The 13,935-nt window shown below is 36.2% G+C and overlaps 1 protein-coding gene across 2 annotated transcripts in view; it reads left to right on the forward strand.

Annotated features, from left to right (window-relative positions):
* Positions 1 to 13,935, forward strand: part of RFX3 (regulatory factor X3) — a 300,103-nt gene that overhangs the window by 123,709 nt on the left and 162,459 nt on the right. For both annotated transcript variants that reach the window (XM_065907896.1, XM_065907898.1), the window contains exon 2: positions 1,977 to 2,101. In XM_065907896.1, coding sequence (XP_065763968.1) covers positions 1,985 to 2,101 — 117 coding nt within the window. In that variant the 5' untranslated portion in view covers positions 1,977 to 1,984. The remainder of the gene's footprint in view (positions 1 to 1,976; positions 2,102 to 13,935) is intronic.

Here is a 13,935-nt window from a genome sequence, read left to right on the forward strand (position 1 = left end):
CTTTCTTTTGGGGGAGGGTATTTTTTCTCTCTACAATGGAATAAAGAAGAAGAGGTACAGATAGAGTTCTGAATTTGTGTATCGCCTCTCCCAATTTTGGGAACCACTAGTCCCCAAGTAATCTTAATTAGGCAAGAGTTTTATGTAGTGAATACTGTCATTCTCAAATATTGTCAGGCATATTCGTGGTCCTAATACTAGTGGGAAAAAAAGGCTGTGTGTGTGTTTGGAGATGAGTTTTACCTTTTTTTTATTAATTAGCCACCATCTTTAGCTCGTTCACATAAAAAAGTCTTCTTTGGGAATTTGGAGAAACTGGCAGCTACAGTTTTGCTTTCCCGTTCACAGTTTTCACTGAGCTGCACATTAGCTGGCCCAGATAAACGGAGTGGTAGCTACAGCGGCCATCATTTCCTTCTGTAGCCCCTCTCTACCTTCACTCTGTGGGCATAGGTTCCTCATCTGTAAATGGAGATTATACTCATACCAACCACACTGGGTTGTTACGTGGAGTTTTTTATGAATTAACATGTAAAGCATTTAGAAGAGAACATAGCATATGTTAAATACTCTGTCAGTGTTAGCTTAACTGCTATATCTTTTTGTATGCACTAAGGTTTATTGTTCTCCTTTAGGGGTTTGACTAACAATGGAGTAAGAATAGTCAATCACCTAAAGTTATACCAGTATCAAGGTCTAGAAAGAAAACTAAGCAGAGATTTGAAGTGAAAAGGCCTAGTCCTTTCTCTACTTCCTGTCACCTTGAGCAAGTCTCTTAACCTCTCTGGGCTTTAGTTTTCTCTTTTATGAAATAAGTTTAGATTAGATATCGTCAGAGGTCCGTTTCTGAAATTGAATGAGATGATAGAAAAGGTTTGGCAAAAAAATTGGAAGAGGTCATGCTGTGACAAAAGATGCTGAGGGGTTAATTTTCTACTGAAAGAACTGAATACTCTTTCAGAATTTTCTTTGGGAAAATTAATGTTCATCATACTGTTCATGGATTTAAACCATAATGCAGTGTTTTTCTTAAGCTACCAATTAAATATTGTTTTTTCCCCTAGGAAAGAAAATTAGATTTCTAGTCCCTGCTCAATAGCAAAGAAATTAATATTTTTTCTATTGGCTGTATAAGTAACAAAGGGAAATATCAGGGCCTAAGAAACCATACTTGTTGAATGTACACTGTAAAGTTTAATTCTGATTTAGTAAGGTAGGCACATGAGAACTGAAAAATATGCCATGTTGAGTTGTGAATGAGAGATGGTAAAATTTCATGTCTTTGTTTGCAAATGTCACTAGATAATAGCGATCCTCCCTATCTTTGAAAATATTCAACGTTATTGTTGTTTGGCTATCTTTGTGTAAGAATATAATTTAACTTTAATTTTAACACCAGATCATCCCACAGGCAAGAAAATCCATGAGCTTGATCCTGTGGCTAAACTTAGGATATATCAATTGGTTTTTTTATACACATTAGTTTTTAAAAGTCCGTGAATATTGAGTTTGAAAATTGGACCTTAGAAATAATTTATTCTAAATTATACACTTCCAGTGACATGCTATAGTTTATAAAAGTGTTGAGAAAGTACAATTTATGACATTTGCATCCAGTTAGGGTTTGTGTTATGAGAATTAAGTCTTCACATAATTTACAATATGACTAGTTTATGGTGTGCTTGAAACAGTTTATAACAGATGAGACCTCATTGAGGTTCAACCTTTATAGCCTCAAAATAAGAGGTACTCATGGAGATTTTTTAAATGTAGATTAGCAGTTTTCTATATTGATTTTAAAAGTGGTCAACATGATTATAACCATGCATGGAATTTCAAGAGAGCATGTTGGGTGGAGGTAGAGATATTCTGGGAGTAGAAAGTTAGTCTCAGTGTAGGATGTTGAGAACAATGTGATGCGTCTAGACATATAAGAAGAGCATTTTAAACTTTCTTTCTGTTTTGATAAATTTCAGAGTCCATCATGCAGACATCAGAGACCGGGTCGGATACAGGTTCGACAGTGACTTTGCAGACATCTGTGGCTAGTCAAGCAGCAGTGCCTACACAGGTGGTACAGCAAGTACCAGTCCAACAACAGGTAAGGAGCTGCTGTTTCCAGAGAAGATGCTGTGCATCTCCTTGTGCTGCCCCTCTAACATATCTGTGTTGAAGAAATGATTCGGATAATGCTTTTTGGCACAATGGGTGACAAAATAGACCTCATTCAGTTCTTAGATAAAGTCAGCAAATGTTCCTTGAGCATTTTCTGGTGTGCCAAGTTCTTTCTGAGATAGGCTGTAGGGGTGCAAAGATAAACACTCAAATTATAATCCCTCTTCCAAAAGAGCCTCTTAAGTCCTAAAGAAAGCATTTGTTTCTGACTTGACCACCCTAACTGGGTTTTCTCCTCCTCTTCACCCCTCCTTATTGTTTATCACATCTTCCTATTTCTTTCTTATTGACATGTCGGCACTCATATTTTTATATAGTTGGCTCATGGTAGTATTTGATAAAGGAGAGGATGTTTCTATCCTACAGGAAGGGATTTTGCCTTTGTGATATTTTGGAAGGTGCCTGGGCGTTATGGTGACTGATACTGTTTAATGAAAATTAAATTATCTTGAAGGTCTGAAAATCTGAGTCATGCCACTTAAAAAATTGAGAATGAATTCATCATCACATGTTTACTACAAGGCTTATTCATACTTGGGACACTGAGCTTGTTTTGGAAAGCTACTGACAAAATAGTGCTATTCTGTGCCAGTTAATAGTTTTCTTTTGGATTGTGAATACATTGGCCTGTCATTTCTTCTAAAGAATGGTGAGAAAATATGTGAGAAAGATCATTTTCTTGTAATTTCTCAGTGTCAAAGAAAATCTTTAGCAAATGTGCTTTTGAAATTGCAATATAAATAAGTCTTTGGGTAGAGGGATAACTTTTCTTAAATTATAGACAGAAGGACTCAAGGTTATGTTCTTCTCAGGAGATAGAAGTGGGATGGGCAGGAGGAGTGCCAAAATCATGGAGAAGGGTCTTGGACTCTCAGTGTAAATGAAGACATCCATTACAATTATTTCTTTTGTACTTAAATCTTAGAACACTTCTCTTTATTCTGTATGACACAGTGATATCATTGATGTCATCACCAATTTCAAGACTCTGAACATGATTCAGAAGACAGTAGCTTACGCCATATCATCCAAAGAGCAGGTAGAGAACTATTGAACATTGTTATATATAATTGTAAGAAGATAATTCAGCAGCCTACCGATATTAAGCACATATTGAACAGTTGCGCTCATGCTGTGGTCTGTTGTTGGTCTCCTGCACGGAAGAAGAATGACCTTGAGCGTGCACATCTCTAAGGGTAGTGCAGTGAAGAGCCTGCTGTTTTCTCCAGAAGGTGCCCCCTGGAGAACTTGACGTGTCTGTGATACGTGCACGTGGCCTTCACTCCAGGACTGTCTTTTCTTCCTCTCATTCTCCTTTCCCTTTTCTTCCTTTTTTCCTTCCTTCCTTTTCAAGAAACACTTTTTAAAAATTAAATTTAGTGTTATTAGATGTTTGCTACAGGTCAAAATGGTCCAGCAAGTTTGTTATTTAAAAAAAAAGCAGTCCTCACCCTCCCTCTATTTCTTCTCAGCGGCAAGCAGTGTTTATTTTACTGTTTCTTGATTTTTTAGTTTTAAACATTTTTGTATCACACTCTTCTTTCTAGTCCTTAACATATGCCTGTGTGCACACACACAGATTTTTTCCATCCCAAAGGCTCCTGATATACTAGGTTGAACTATGTGCAATTTTTGATCTACAAAAACAGCAGTTTCATACTTTTCAACCTAATAATTATGCTATAATTTTGATAGATCATTAATCAATGTTTATATCTCGTGACATATAAAAACTATTCAGATCTATCTAGTGAGCTGTGATTACTTTTCTTTTTTGTAAAACTCATTTACTTTCCCTGCATTTAACAATTGTGTTTCCCGTTGAATAAGTCTCAGAGCATTCTGACCTGCTCCAGTCTGCAATGCTTTTTGCTCAGCCCCATCCTGGGCGATCTCTTTGCCATCATCCTGGGATTTCCCTTTTCTCTGTTATGTTGGCTTTCCTGTTTCCTAAATCAGTGTCTTAAACTCTTTCTTGATTTGCTAAAGCACGACTTGCAGTAACATCCTAAGAAATGGTATGTTTTGCACTCTTGTGTGTCTGAGAGGGAATTTATTTCACAGTTTGGTAGTTGAATGGGTACAGAATTGGGGGTTGGATATCTTTTTCTTCAGAATCTTGAGGGAATTGTTCCAGTGTCTTCCAGTTTGCAGAATTGCTATGGAAAAGTGAAAAACTGTTCTGATTCTTGATCCATTGTATGCAACCTGTATGTTTTTCCCTCTCATGTTTTAAATTCCAGTTTCTTAAAATTTCATGTCTTGATGTGGGCCTATTCCCATATATTGTGCTGGAACCTTGATGAGCCTATTTAGTCTCATGGACACTTATGTTCTCCAATACTGGGAATTTATTCTTTTTTTTTTCCCATTTATGATTACCTCCCCTCTTTTATCTCCTTTTTCACTTCTTGGACTTTTTGATTCTGTTTTTAGTTTCATCTTTTATCCTATCTATTACTTTTCATTTCTGTTACCATAATTTTAATTGTTAAGAGCTTTAAAAAATTCCTCATATGGCCCTTTTTATGACATCATGCTTTATTTCCTGTTTATAGTGTCTTTTTTTCTCTCAAGGTATTAATTTTTCAAGTTGGTTAAATTTTCTTCTCATATAGAATAATTTTTTTCTGGCCTGTCTTTTGTATTAGAATCTTTTCTGAAATACCTGATAATCTTTGAGGGTTTATTCATATTTTAAAATGTGGGGATAAAAGCCTGATTTGAACACATCAGTGACTTTGTTGACTTCAGTATAGTGTCACTTGACTGGGCTTTTTAACTGGGGACCTTCTGATGTTCAGTACTTTTTTTCCTCTTGAGGTGGTCATATTTTTAAAGACGACTTCAGCTTCCTGCCTGGTGGGTGAATGCTTAGCTGCTTGGGGATCTGAGTAAGGAAAGATAGTTGGATATTTCTTGCGCTAATTCACCGAATCCTTAGTTGCCTGGGGAACTGAACAGGGGAAGATAGTTGGATATTTCTTACCCTAATTCACTTTCAATATGGTTTCACTTGTACTTGGTTTCCTCTTTGCAGAGGTTAAACCAAAGAATAAACGTTCAGACTTTCACCATAGTTAGGGAAGGCCAGTCACCTCATTGCACAGAGTTGATAGAGGAGATCTGATTGCTTCTTAAATAGAATCACTTTTTATATTAAATATATATAAAACCAAAAAAAAAACTAAGTTCCTAACAAGTAGAAAATCAATATCACCATCTATAAATAGAAAATTACACATATACACACACAGTTTGTTCATGTCCTTATAAAAAAATAATCTCACGTATGCATGGAACACAGTATAGAAAACTCTATAGTATCCCACATGGCTTGTTCCCAACAGGCGTATTTTTCAGTCCCTCAAGTTAGTTCTTTCCTCTAGGACATTCAAGGCAGGTGACAACCTGGTCCCCTTACACCAAGCAAAGAAATTGAGAGCTTTCATTTTATTTTTGTCAACAAAGTACTTTATTTCACATAGTGGGTTCTTGTAATATATGCCTGGAAATGCTTGTTATATTGTCCTTCCAGGCTTATCTTATTGGGAAAGATTTTGTCTACTCTGTCATTTCCTTCCTTCCTCCCTTCCTCTCTCCATTCCTTCCTTCCTCTCTTTCTCCTTTCCTTCCTCCCCTCCCTCTACCTCCCTTTCTCATCTCCCCTCCCTTCTCCTTCTCTCCTCTCCCTCCTCTCTCCTCTCCTCTAGAACAGTGACATATTTGAAGATCCTCAGTGCATTCTAACAGTGTTTCTGTGAATATAGATGGTCTGTAACTGATACAGTAGGTGCTATAATTACTTATTATTCTAACATCTTTGTATTGTTAGTATGCTGATGTCATCTTAAGTTTTCAAACTGTGGTAGGATGCCTCTAAAATATTCCAACTCTTGTCACTGACCCATAATGGATGTTGAAATCATAGCATTGATGTCAAAGGTAGTTACTTCTATTGATTTAACTTTTCATTGTGTTCTTGCTTTCTTTGCTTTGGCCATTTGATGTAAAAAGAATATGTAATATATATGTAATTATATATTACATATAATGTAATATTATATGTATTGGAGTTTTGAGAAACCAGAACATTTTAAAATCTTATTATATAGTTTTATTTCTTCAAAGCCCTAAGGGTTCTAATTTCACTGTGTAATAAGTACCAAACAAAATGTTGATTCTAAAAATATTTCCGTTATTTTAATTTATTCTGTATGATGTTAAGAATCAGTTTGTCACTTCCCCTTGGACAATCTGACTTAGGAATAGAGAATTCTAAGAAAATATTTCAAGGTATTATTATATAATTCTTTATCAAATTTTCTGTTTTTTTCCAATATTTCATTATTCATAAAATGCCATAGAGTCTCAGCTTAAAAATACAGACATTGTTGCCCATTTAAATAAAATACATAAGAACATGCAAGTTCAGTATCTTGATTAGAAATTACAAACTTGATATTGTTTATCCTTATCATATTTGTAAAAAGCCCTTTTGAACTAATAGGTCTCTACCGAATATGACTAGAAATGTCTAATCTCCCTTCCCCTACCCCTGCCTTGAGTGATTTGTCAGAGTTTCTTGTAGATACTTCTTCAAGTTGGTCATTTTATGCCTAATTTTGGGAGGTCTTCTAACCCTACTTGCCCTGGACCTGAATAAAAAAAATCCAGGGTAAATGACTCAGGGAACTCAAACTGGGGCTCTGTGACACCTAGAGAGATGGGATAGAGTAGGAGGTGGGAGGGAGGATGAAGAAGGAGGGGACGTATGTATACCTATGGCTGACTCATGTTGATGTTTGGCAGAAACCAACACAATATTGTAAAGCAATTATCCTTCAATTAAAAATAAATAAGTTAAAAAAATCCAGGGTAGAGGAAAAGGAAAATGTATTCCTACTATTTCATTTTACATCATAGCCAGCCAGTTTAAATTCTTTTCAAGGTAGAACCTAGTCAAAAGTCAGAACTTTTATTCATGTTTTAATCATGGGATCCAGGTATTTCACAAGTGCTGCTGACATTGAGGATAATTTCTAAACCAGCCTAAATCTTGAACCAGGGCTCCAAGAATATTTTCTCCCATTCAGGCTTCCCAAAGTTTTAACTGGCCCCCCAACTGTAGTTCTTCCTGACTCTACTGTCTCTGCCTGTCTTCTTTTTCCTTGAAAAAGGGCATACATCTTTTCTGTCAAAGTGGGCAAGTATGTTGTCCTAATACTGCTCCTTCTAAGTGTAACACCCCAGGGACAATGGAGCCCAGGGGCTTCTATCTGAGTTCAAGGACATATATATATTTTTGTATTCAAAGATGCTGTTAACTTTGTTCAGATTCTTTTATTGTCAGAGACTGTGAATCTTGACTTTTTTCTGCCCAGATACTGTTTGTTTCTTGTGGGTCTTTGGCATATAACTGCAACATTGAAACTTCTTTTGATGTGATTAAAGCTCATTTCAAGATTATATTCAGTTAAAGATATATATATATATATATATACACACACACACACATATTCTTACAAATATGTTAAATATATGTATAAATAAATCACCTATTTAGGCACTGACTCTTTTTTATAATTTGAATGCACAGAATGGATGTAATAGCTATTGTTTTCTTTTGTCTAGTATCAATTTATCACCCACTTAGCATTTCCGCTTAAGTTATGGTACATCCTGAAGAGTGAGCGTATTATCCCTGTGGTCAAAAAGACATTTCGTGTAGGAAACAAATCCAACCAGAACTGTCAGTTAGCCAAAGGACAATCTTCAAGAAGGTTAGGTTTATGGATATCTTTAAAATGGTGCCACAACCCTTAGAAGATGGATTTTAGGGATTAATGTTAGGTATCAGTGCTCCTGACTTCCCCACATTAGGCCACAGCTTAATGGATTGTTTCTGTCCTGACTTCTGTTCTCCGTATTCCTGTGTGTAGTAAATCATCACAATCAGAAGGAAGCTGTGGTAATTAGCAATAATCCCATGAGAAAGTTCTTCTGATGGAAGCAGTCAACAGTGATTAAGAGGAAGAAATGATTGCCTGTAAAATATTGAGTCCAAAACAGAATGTTCTATTTTATTAAAATTTGATCAGTCATATTGTGGATGGAACCCTGTGTTAGCTTGGAGAACTAAGCCCGAGGTAGTGCATCCGTCTTCCTTGTCTATCTTTCCTCTGTTCCAGGTCAAGAGGTTTGCTTCTTGTTCATCCTAGCTTCAATGGGCATGAATAGAATTCTTTTCATTTCAGACCATTATTTGATGTAATCAACAGAAACAAAGACATTTTTCTCATTTGCTCTTACTTGGGACTTGATTCTCATTGGCTAGTCTCCTAAGGGAATAGTGTTTTCTTAATTAGACTGTGGCAGACATCCTAAAAGGTGGGGTTATGTTTTTAAATGAATTTCAGTTGAAAGTCGTTTGTAAAAATGATTTTTTAAAAGACATTAATTTTAGTTCTTGAGGAACATATTTATTTTTGGGGTCAGAGCTGCTAATTTTTAGTATCCAATATAAAAAAAGTAAGGTGCTTTGAAGGGACATGCTGATTTATAATTGAAATAAGTTTTACTGTGCCAACCCAATAAGAAGATTCTTTAGTTGACCCACTGTACTGAATATTTGCAAAAATAAGAACTACTATTTAAATAGTTGGGTAGTAATAGTCTTTGATTCTCTTTTAGGTGATCTTTAGAATATTTTCTCATCTAGAGTTAAAAATTATTAAAAAAATTATTAACAGTTCTGGATAGTATATTTTAAGAGTACTATGCCAGGCACTGTGTAAATGCTAGGGTTTCAAAGGTAATTCAGTGTGGTGCCTATTACAGGAAACCAGTGACTTTATTTATTTGTAGCTGTGCTGTGTCTTTGTTGCTGTGCTGTGTTGGCTTTTCTCTAGTTGCAGCAAGCGGGGGCTACTCTCTAGTTGCAGTGCGTGAGCTTGTCACTGCAGTAGCCTCTCGTTGCAGAGCTCAAGCCCTAGGGCATATGGGCTTCAGCAGTTGCTGCACGCTGGCCATATCGTTGCAGCTCACAAGCTCCCGGGCACAGGCTCTAGAGTTGTGGCCCGTGAGCCCAGTTGCTCCTTGGCACTTGGGATATTCCCAGACCGTGGATCCAACCCGTGTCTCCTGCATTGGCTCTTTACCACTGAGCCACCTGGAAAGCCTTGGAAACCAACTTTTAATGGAGATGAATTTGTTGTAGAATTAGATACAAAGCTCCTTAGGAGTAAAAATGAAAATTGTTTTGGCAATGAGGGTCAGTGATGTCTACACCAAGGATGTGACCTTTGAACTGTGTGCTGAAGGGAAAGTTGGAGTTCACAAGAAAAACAAACTGGAAAAAGGCTTTTCTTGATAGAAATATTGAAGAGCTCAGATGAAATCAAGGAGTTGTAAAAAGAGGTGAGGGGGCTGGGAGTGAGGGCTGTGGAACAATGTTGCTTAAGAACCTCTTGTGGGAGTTTGAGTATGGTATCTTTACATGTATCTCCTCCCTATTATTTTCCCTCTTCAGTTGACATGTTTCTTTAGGTATTCCTTCATTGCTAGTTTCCTGGACATAGACATCACAGTTATCTATTACATTTCCCTTTTGTCTAACCACTTTTTAATCCTATGAAATTTGGGTGCTACCCATGCAGTGGACACTGTGCACTTAGAAAGTGAGAATGTTAGTCGCTAATTGTGTCCTACTCTTTGTGACCCCGAGGACTGTCTGCCAGGCTCCTCTGTCCATGGAATTCTTCAGGCAAGAATATTGGACTGTGCACTATGAACAGAGCCAAATCCAATAATTTTCTCTAGGGTCTTTCTAGATTTTCCTTTAACATTAGATTCTGTTGACTATTATGTATTTCTTTTTTTGCATGGATTTTGGTTTTCCCCTTTTGTTTCTTTGAGAGATATTTCATCAATAAATCAGGTTTCGTACAGATTAAGAGAGTGAGATTCAGATTTAGAAAGGATGGATTTAAATTCTAGCTCTAGCTCTTTTTAGTTATAAGACTTTTAACAAACAATTTATTTTCTAAGACTGAATACCCTACTGTATAAAAATAACTATGTCTAACATACTTAAAGTATTAAATAACCTATTTATTAAATAATTTAGAATAGTACCTGATATATAATAAACCTTTAATAAAGGTTCTATTTTTGCTATTATTATTTTCATTGTTATTGCTATCAGTAGTACTGGTAATATTATCAGACTTGTCTAATGAAAAATTGGAGGGGGTAGGATTTGACCTCTTCTATAAGAGTTGGTCTTTGACTCTCTCTCTTTGCCCTCACTGTCAAGTAACTTATTTTCTGCAATTACCTTAGTCTTAAAGCCAGCTGCTTCCGTTTTCTTTACTAAGAACCTCTGGTTCTTCCTTGTATTGCTCTGGATTATGATTTATTGAAACTCAGGCTCTAGGTCAGAGTGGACACCGACTTGGTCTGAGGCAAGGTCAGCACTGGTGTCCTTCACCCTGGATGGTCTGTCACCCATTGTAGTCACCACAGTGATTAGAGAAATGCCAGTTTTTTCAGTAGAGTTCAAGGACACCTCCAGTTTTTGCTCAATTCATAAAATATAATTTTGAACCAAGTTTGGTGGTGTGGTATGATATGACTTTAAGAAATTAAAATGAGAATAATATATTAATGTTCTATAGCTACTTTGGCCTGGAATTCAGTTTTCTAATTAGAAGAGGCTTACACTATTCATCTAATGTGGCTATTCCAAAGGACCTCCCAAAGCTGAACTGCAGAATATTTTCTTTTTCAATAATCACTTAGTTTTATAGACTTATTTTAGTCAATTCCATAATTTTGTTCTTAGAGACATGTAATGTTTCCTATGAGTCATCAGATTTGCTTATCAAACTCTCAGTTTCAACATCAGTACTTTTTGTTTGTTTGAAAAGTTCAGTTTGTCCTATAACATTTTTCCTATAAATAGAAAGTAGAAAACTATAATAACTAGCACTTCTGTTTACATATAATTTAAAGAAATTGGAACACAATTTAAACAGAACACCTGCCCTCTTTGCCAAAGTAAATTAGAGGAATTCTTTATATGTGCTAGAAATACATTGTCAATATAGACCTCAATATATATATATATATATATAGCTAAGCCTCCTTGACATCAGTGTCTGAAAGAGAAGAAGCAATAAAAGTTGTTATTTGTAGTACAGCCTGTCAAAGAAGTCTTCCCAGAGGAAGTGATGTTTAAGCTAAGATTTAAAGAATATAGGTGACCAGGGAGGAAATAAAAGGAAGAGTCTTCTGAGAGAAGGGTGTTTGTGAAGACCTGACGTGAGGGAGAACATGGTGGGTTGATGGATCTGAAACAGGGTTAAAGTGCCTGGAGGAGTGGGTGGGAGATATGAGTAGCGAGAGGTGAGGTGGAGTGCTCGGTGACTGCTGGTCGAGCTGTATAAGCTATTTAGGTTTTCAATAATCATCCTCATTTTGAAGTCATCTGCCATTCTGCTTTGTCAGAAATCCAGGTACAGCAATGAATAATAATAGTAGTAGCTGCCATAACTGAGCACCTATTGTGTGCCATTTCCTGTGCTTAATGCTCAGCTCTTTATTTCTAAAGCTTAAAACAGCTCCACAAGGGTAGGTGGTATTATTACAGGTGAGGAAACTGAGGATCAAAGAGTTTAAATAACGTACTTTGGATTACAGTCATTTGGCCTTGACAGCCTGTGCTTAACATTTGAGAAGTGTACTTTTAGATAGTAACTACAAAATGTTTGTGTGTGGGATTGATGTTATATTTCTTTCAAGAATGAATTATATTTGTTTTGTTATTTGACAAATAATTTTTTTGAAAGTCTTCTTTCATGGGACCCATAAATGCTGAGCAAGTAGATAGTCAGTTTGTATTGATGGAGTATACTAAATAATACAATAGCTTGAGCTCTTCAGACTCAATCCTGTGTGTGTGGAGGGGAAAGGGCTTGGGTCTTGTCTACTTCTTCTGCCTCTGTTAACAGCTCTGAAGATGCTTTTCACCTATGGAATTCTCCAGACCAGAATACTGGAGCGGGTAGCCTTTCCCTTCTCCAGGGGTTGAAGCCAGGTCTCCCTCACTGCAGGCAGATTCTTTACTAGCTGAGCAACAAGGGAAGCCCAAGAATACTGGAGAGGGTAGCCTATCCCTTCTGTAGTAGATCTTCCCAACCCAGGAATCGAAACAGGGTTTCCTGCATTGCAGGTGGATTCTTTACCAACTATGCTATCAGGGAAGTGGAACCTCTAGGGATAAATGGTATATAAGTTGAGAATGATCTCCTCCTCTGGACTCTTTTATAGCCAAATGAATTACCCATTAAAATTCTTCAAGTTTAATATCTGTATTAAACCAGCATATCATAAGGTTTATTCCATGGCACAATTAACATAACTTTTCTGTTCATGAAAAATGATCATTCTGCTCTTCCTTTCATCCAGGGCTGACTTTAGAAATAGACACACATTGAATGACTCTTTATTTTCTTTTAAAAACTTTTGTTGATATCAGTCAAAGCCATTTCTGCTGGGACACTGAGGTTTCATTTTTCTTACAGCCCTTACAAACTAATACACTTACTCATGAGTGGAAATCACAGCCACCTCTTTATCCTGGCTGCCTGGTAGTTCAGCGCTAAATCCTCAGCCTGATGTTCAACTAATATACCTTCCTTCAGCCATGATTCTTTCAGGTCAGCATCAAACCCAAGATACCTGACTTCAGGACCTAAACTCCTAAACCACACCCTATAGAAATAAAGCAATCATATAAGTTATAAAAAAAAATGGTATAAGCCCACTGACATAGCTGGACAGTCTCATGGTGAAGAACATGATATACTTTATATCAAGAAGGATCAATTTTAGTTTTATGATCAATCACAATGCATTATTGAAGATCCTACAAGTAAAACTAGTGAAGCAGGTGCATCTGGGGTGTAAAGGGCTGCTTAAGCAAAGTAAATATCAAATTAAAAAAGTTATAAACCTTAAACTTGCTAAAGCCCTCTCTAAACTTGGATTCTAAGTACCAACATCAGTAAATAGAGAACTTTCAACAAAAAGAGGGGAAATATGATAAAAATCAATGTAGTTAAATGTTGTCATTTAGAAAATGTAGAGAAAGGGTAACTTGGGAATATTTTGTATGACTCATGACTCTTGCACCTTTTCTAGTCTGCAATTACATAAAAAATTTTTTAAATAAGTGTGCTAATTTGAGGTAAGTTTTGTTAAGTGATGGTGTGAGCTACTAATCATAATATTGTGTTCAGTAAACATGGGTACTTACTATTTTAACTTTAAATAAATAAAACCTGAAAGTTTTCCTTATATATATGCTAAGCAACAAGAGTCCTTCTAAAAAGTATCCCAAATTTAAATTACTTTTGTCTCATCGAAACAGATCAATGTTTTAAAAAGAGAAAAGAAAAATGTCACATAGGACACATAGGACACAATGACACAGTATTGAGCCCAGTTGACTCTGTATTACCCATCAGTTCTCCAATCTTATGATTACCACCAAGAAAATAGACAGAAAAGCAAGCCTGAATAGCACATAAAGTGAATGATCAATAAAGAAAAAAATTAGTGATACTTTTAAGACTCTTTTAAAAACAGAAGTGCATAATGAATTGGTGGTACAATTGAGGGTTGCTACATAAAATCTGTTTGCTATAAGATGCAAACAAAATTATTCTCGAGAAGGAAGACAAAAGTATTAGGAAG

The sequence above is a fragment of the Muntiacus reevesi genome, chromosome 17 (genome assembly GCF_963930625.1).
Source record: "Muntiacus reevesi chromosome 17, mMunRee1.1, whole genome shotgun sequence".
Classification (NCBI taxonomy): Eukaryota; Metazoa; Chordata; class Mammalia; order Artiodactyla; family Cervidae; genus Muntiacus; species Muntiacus reevesi.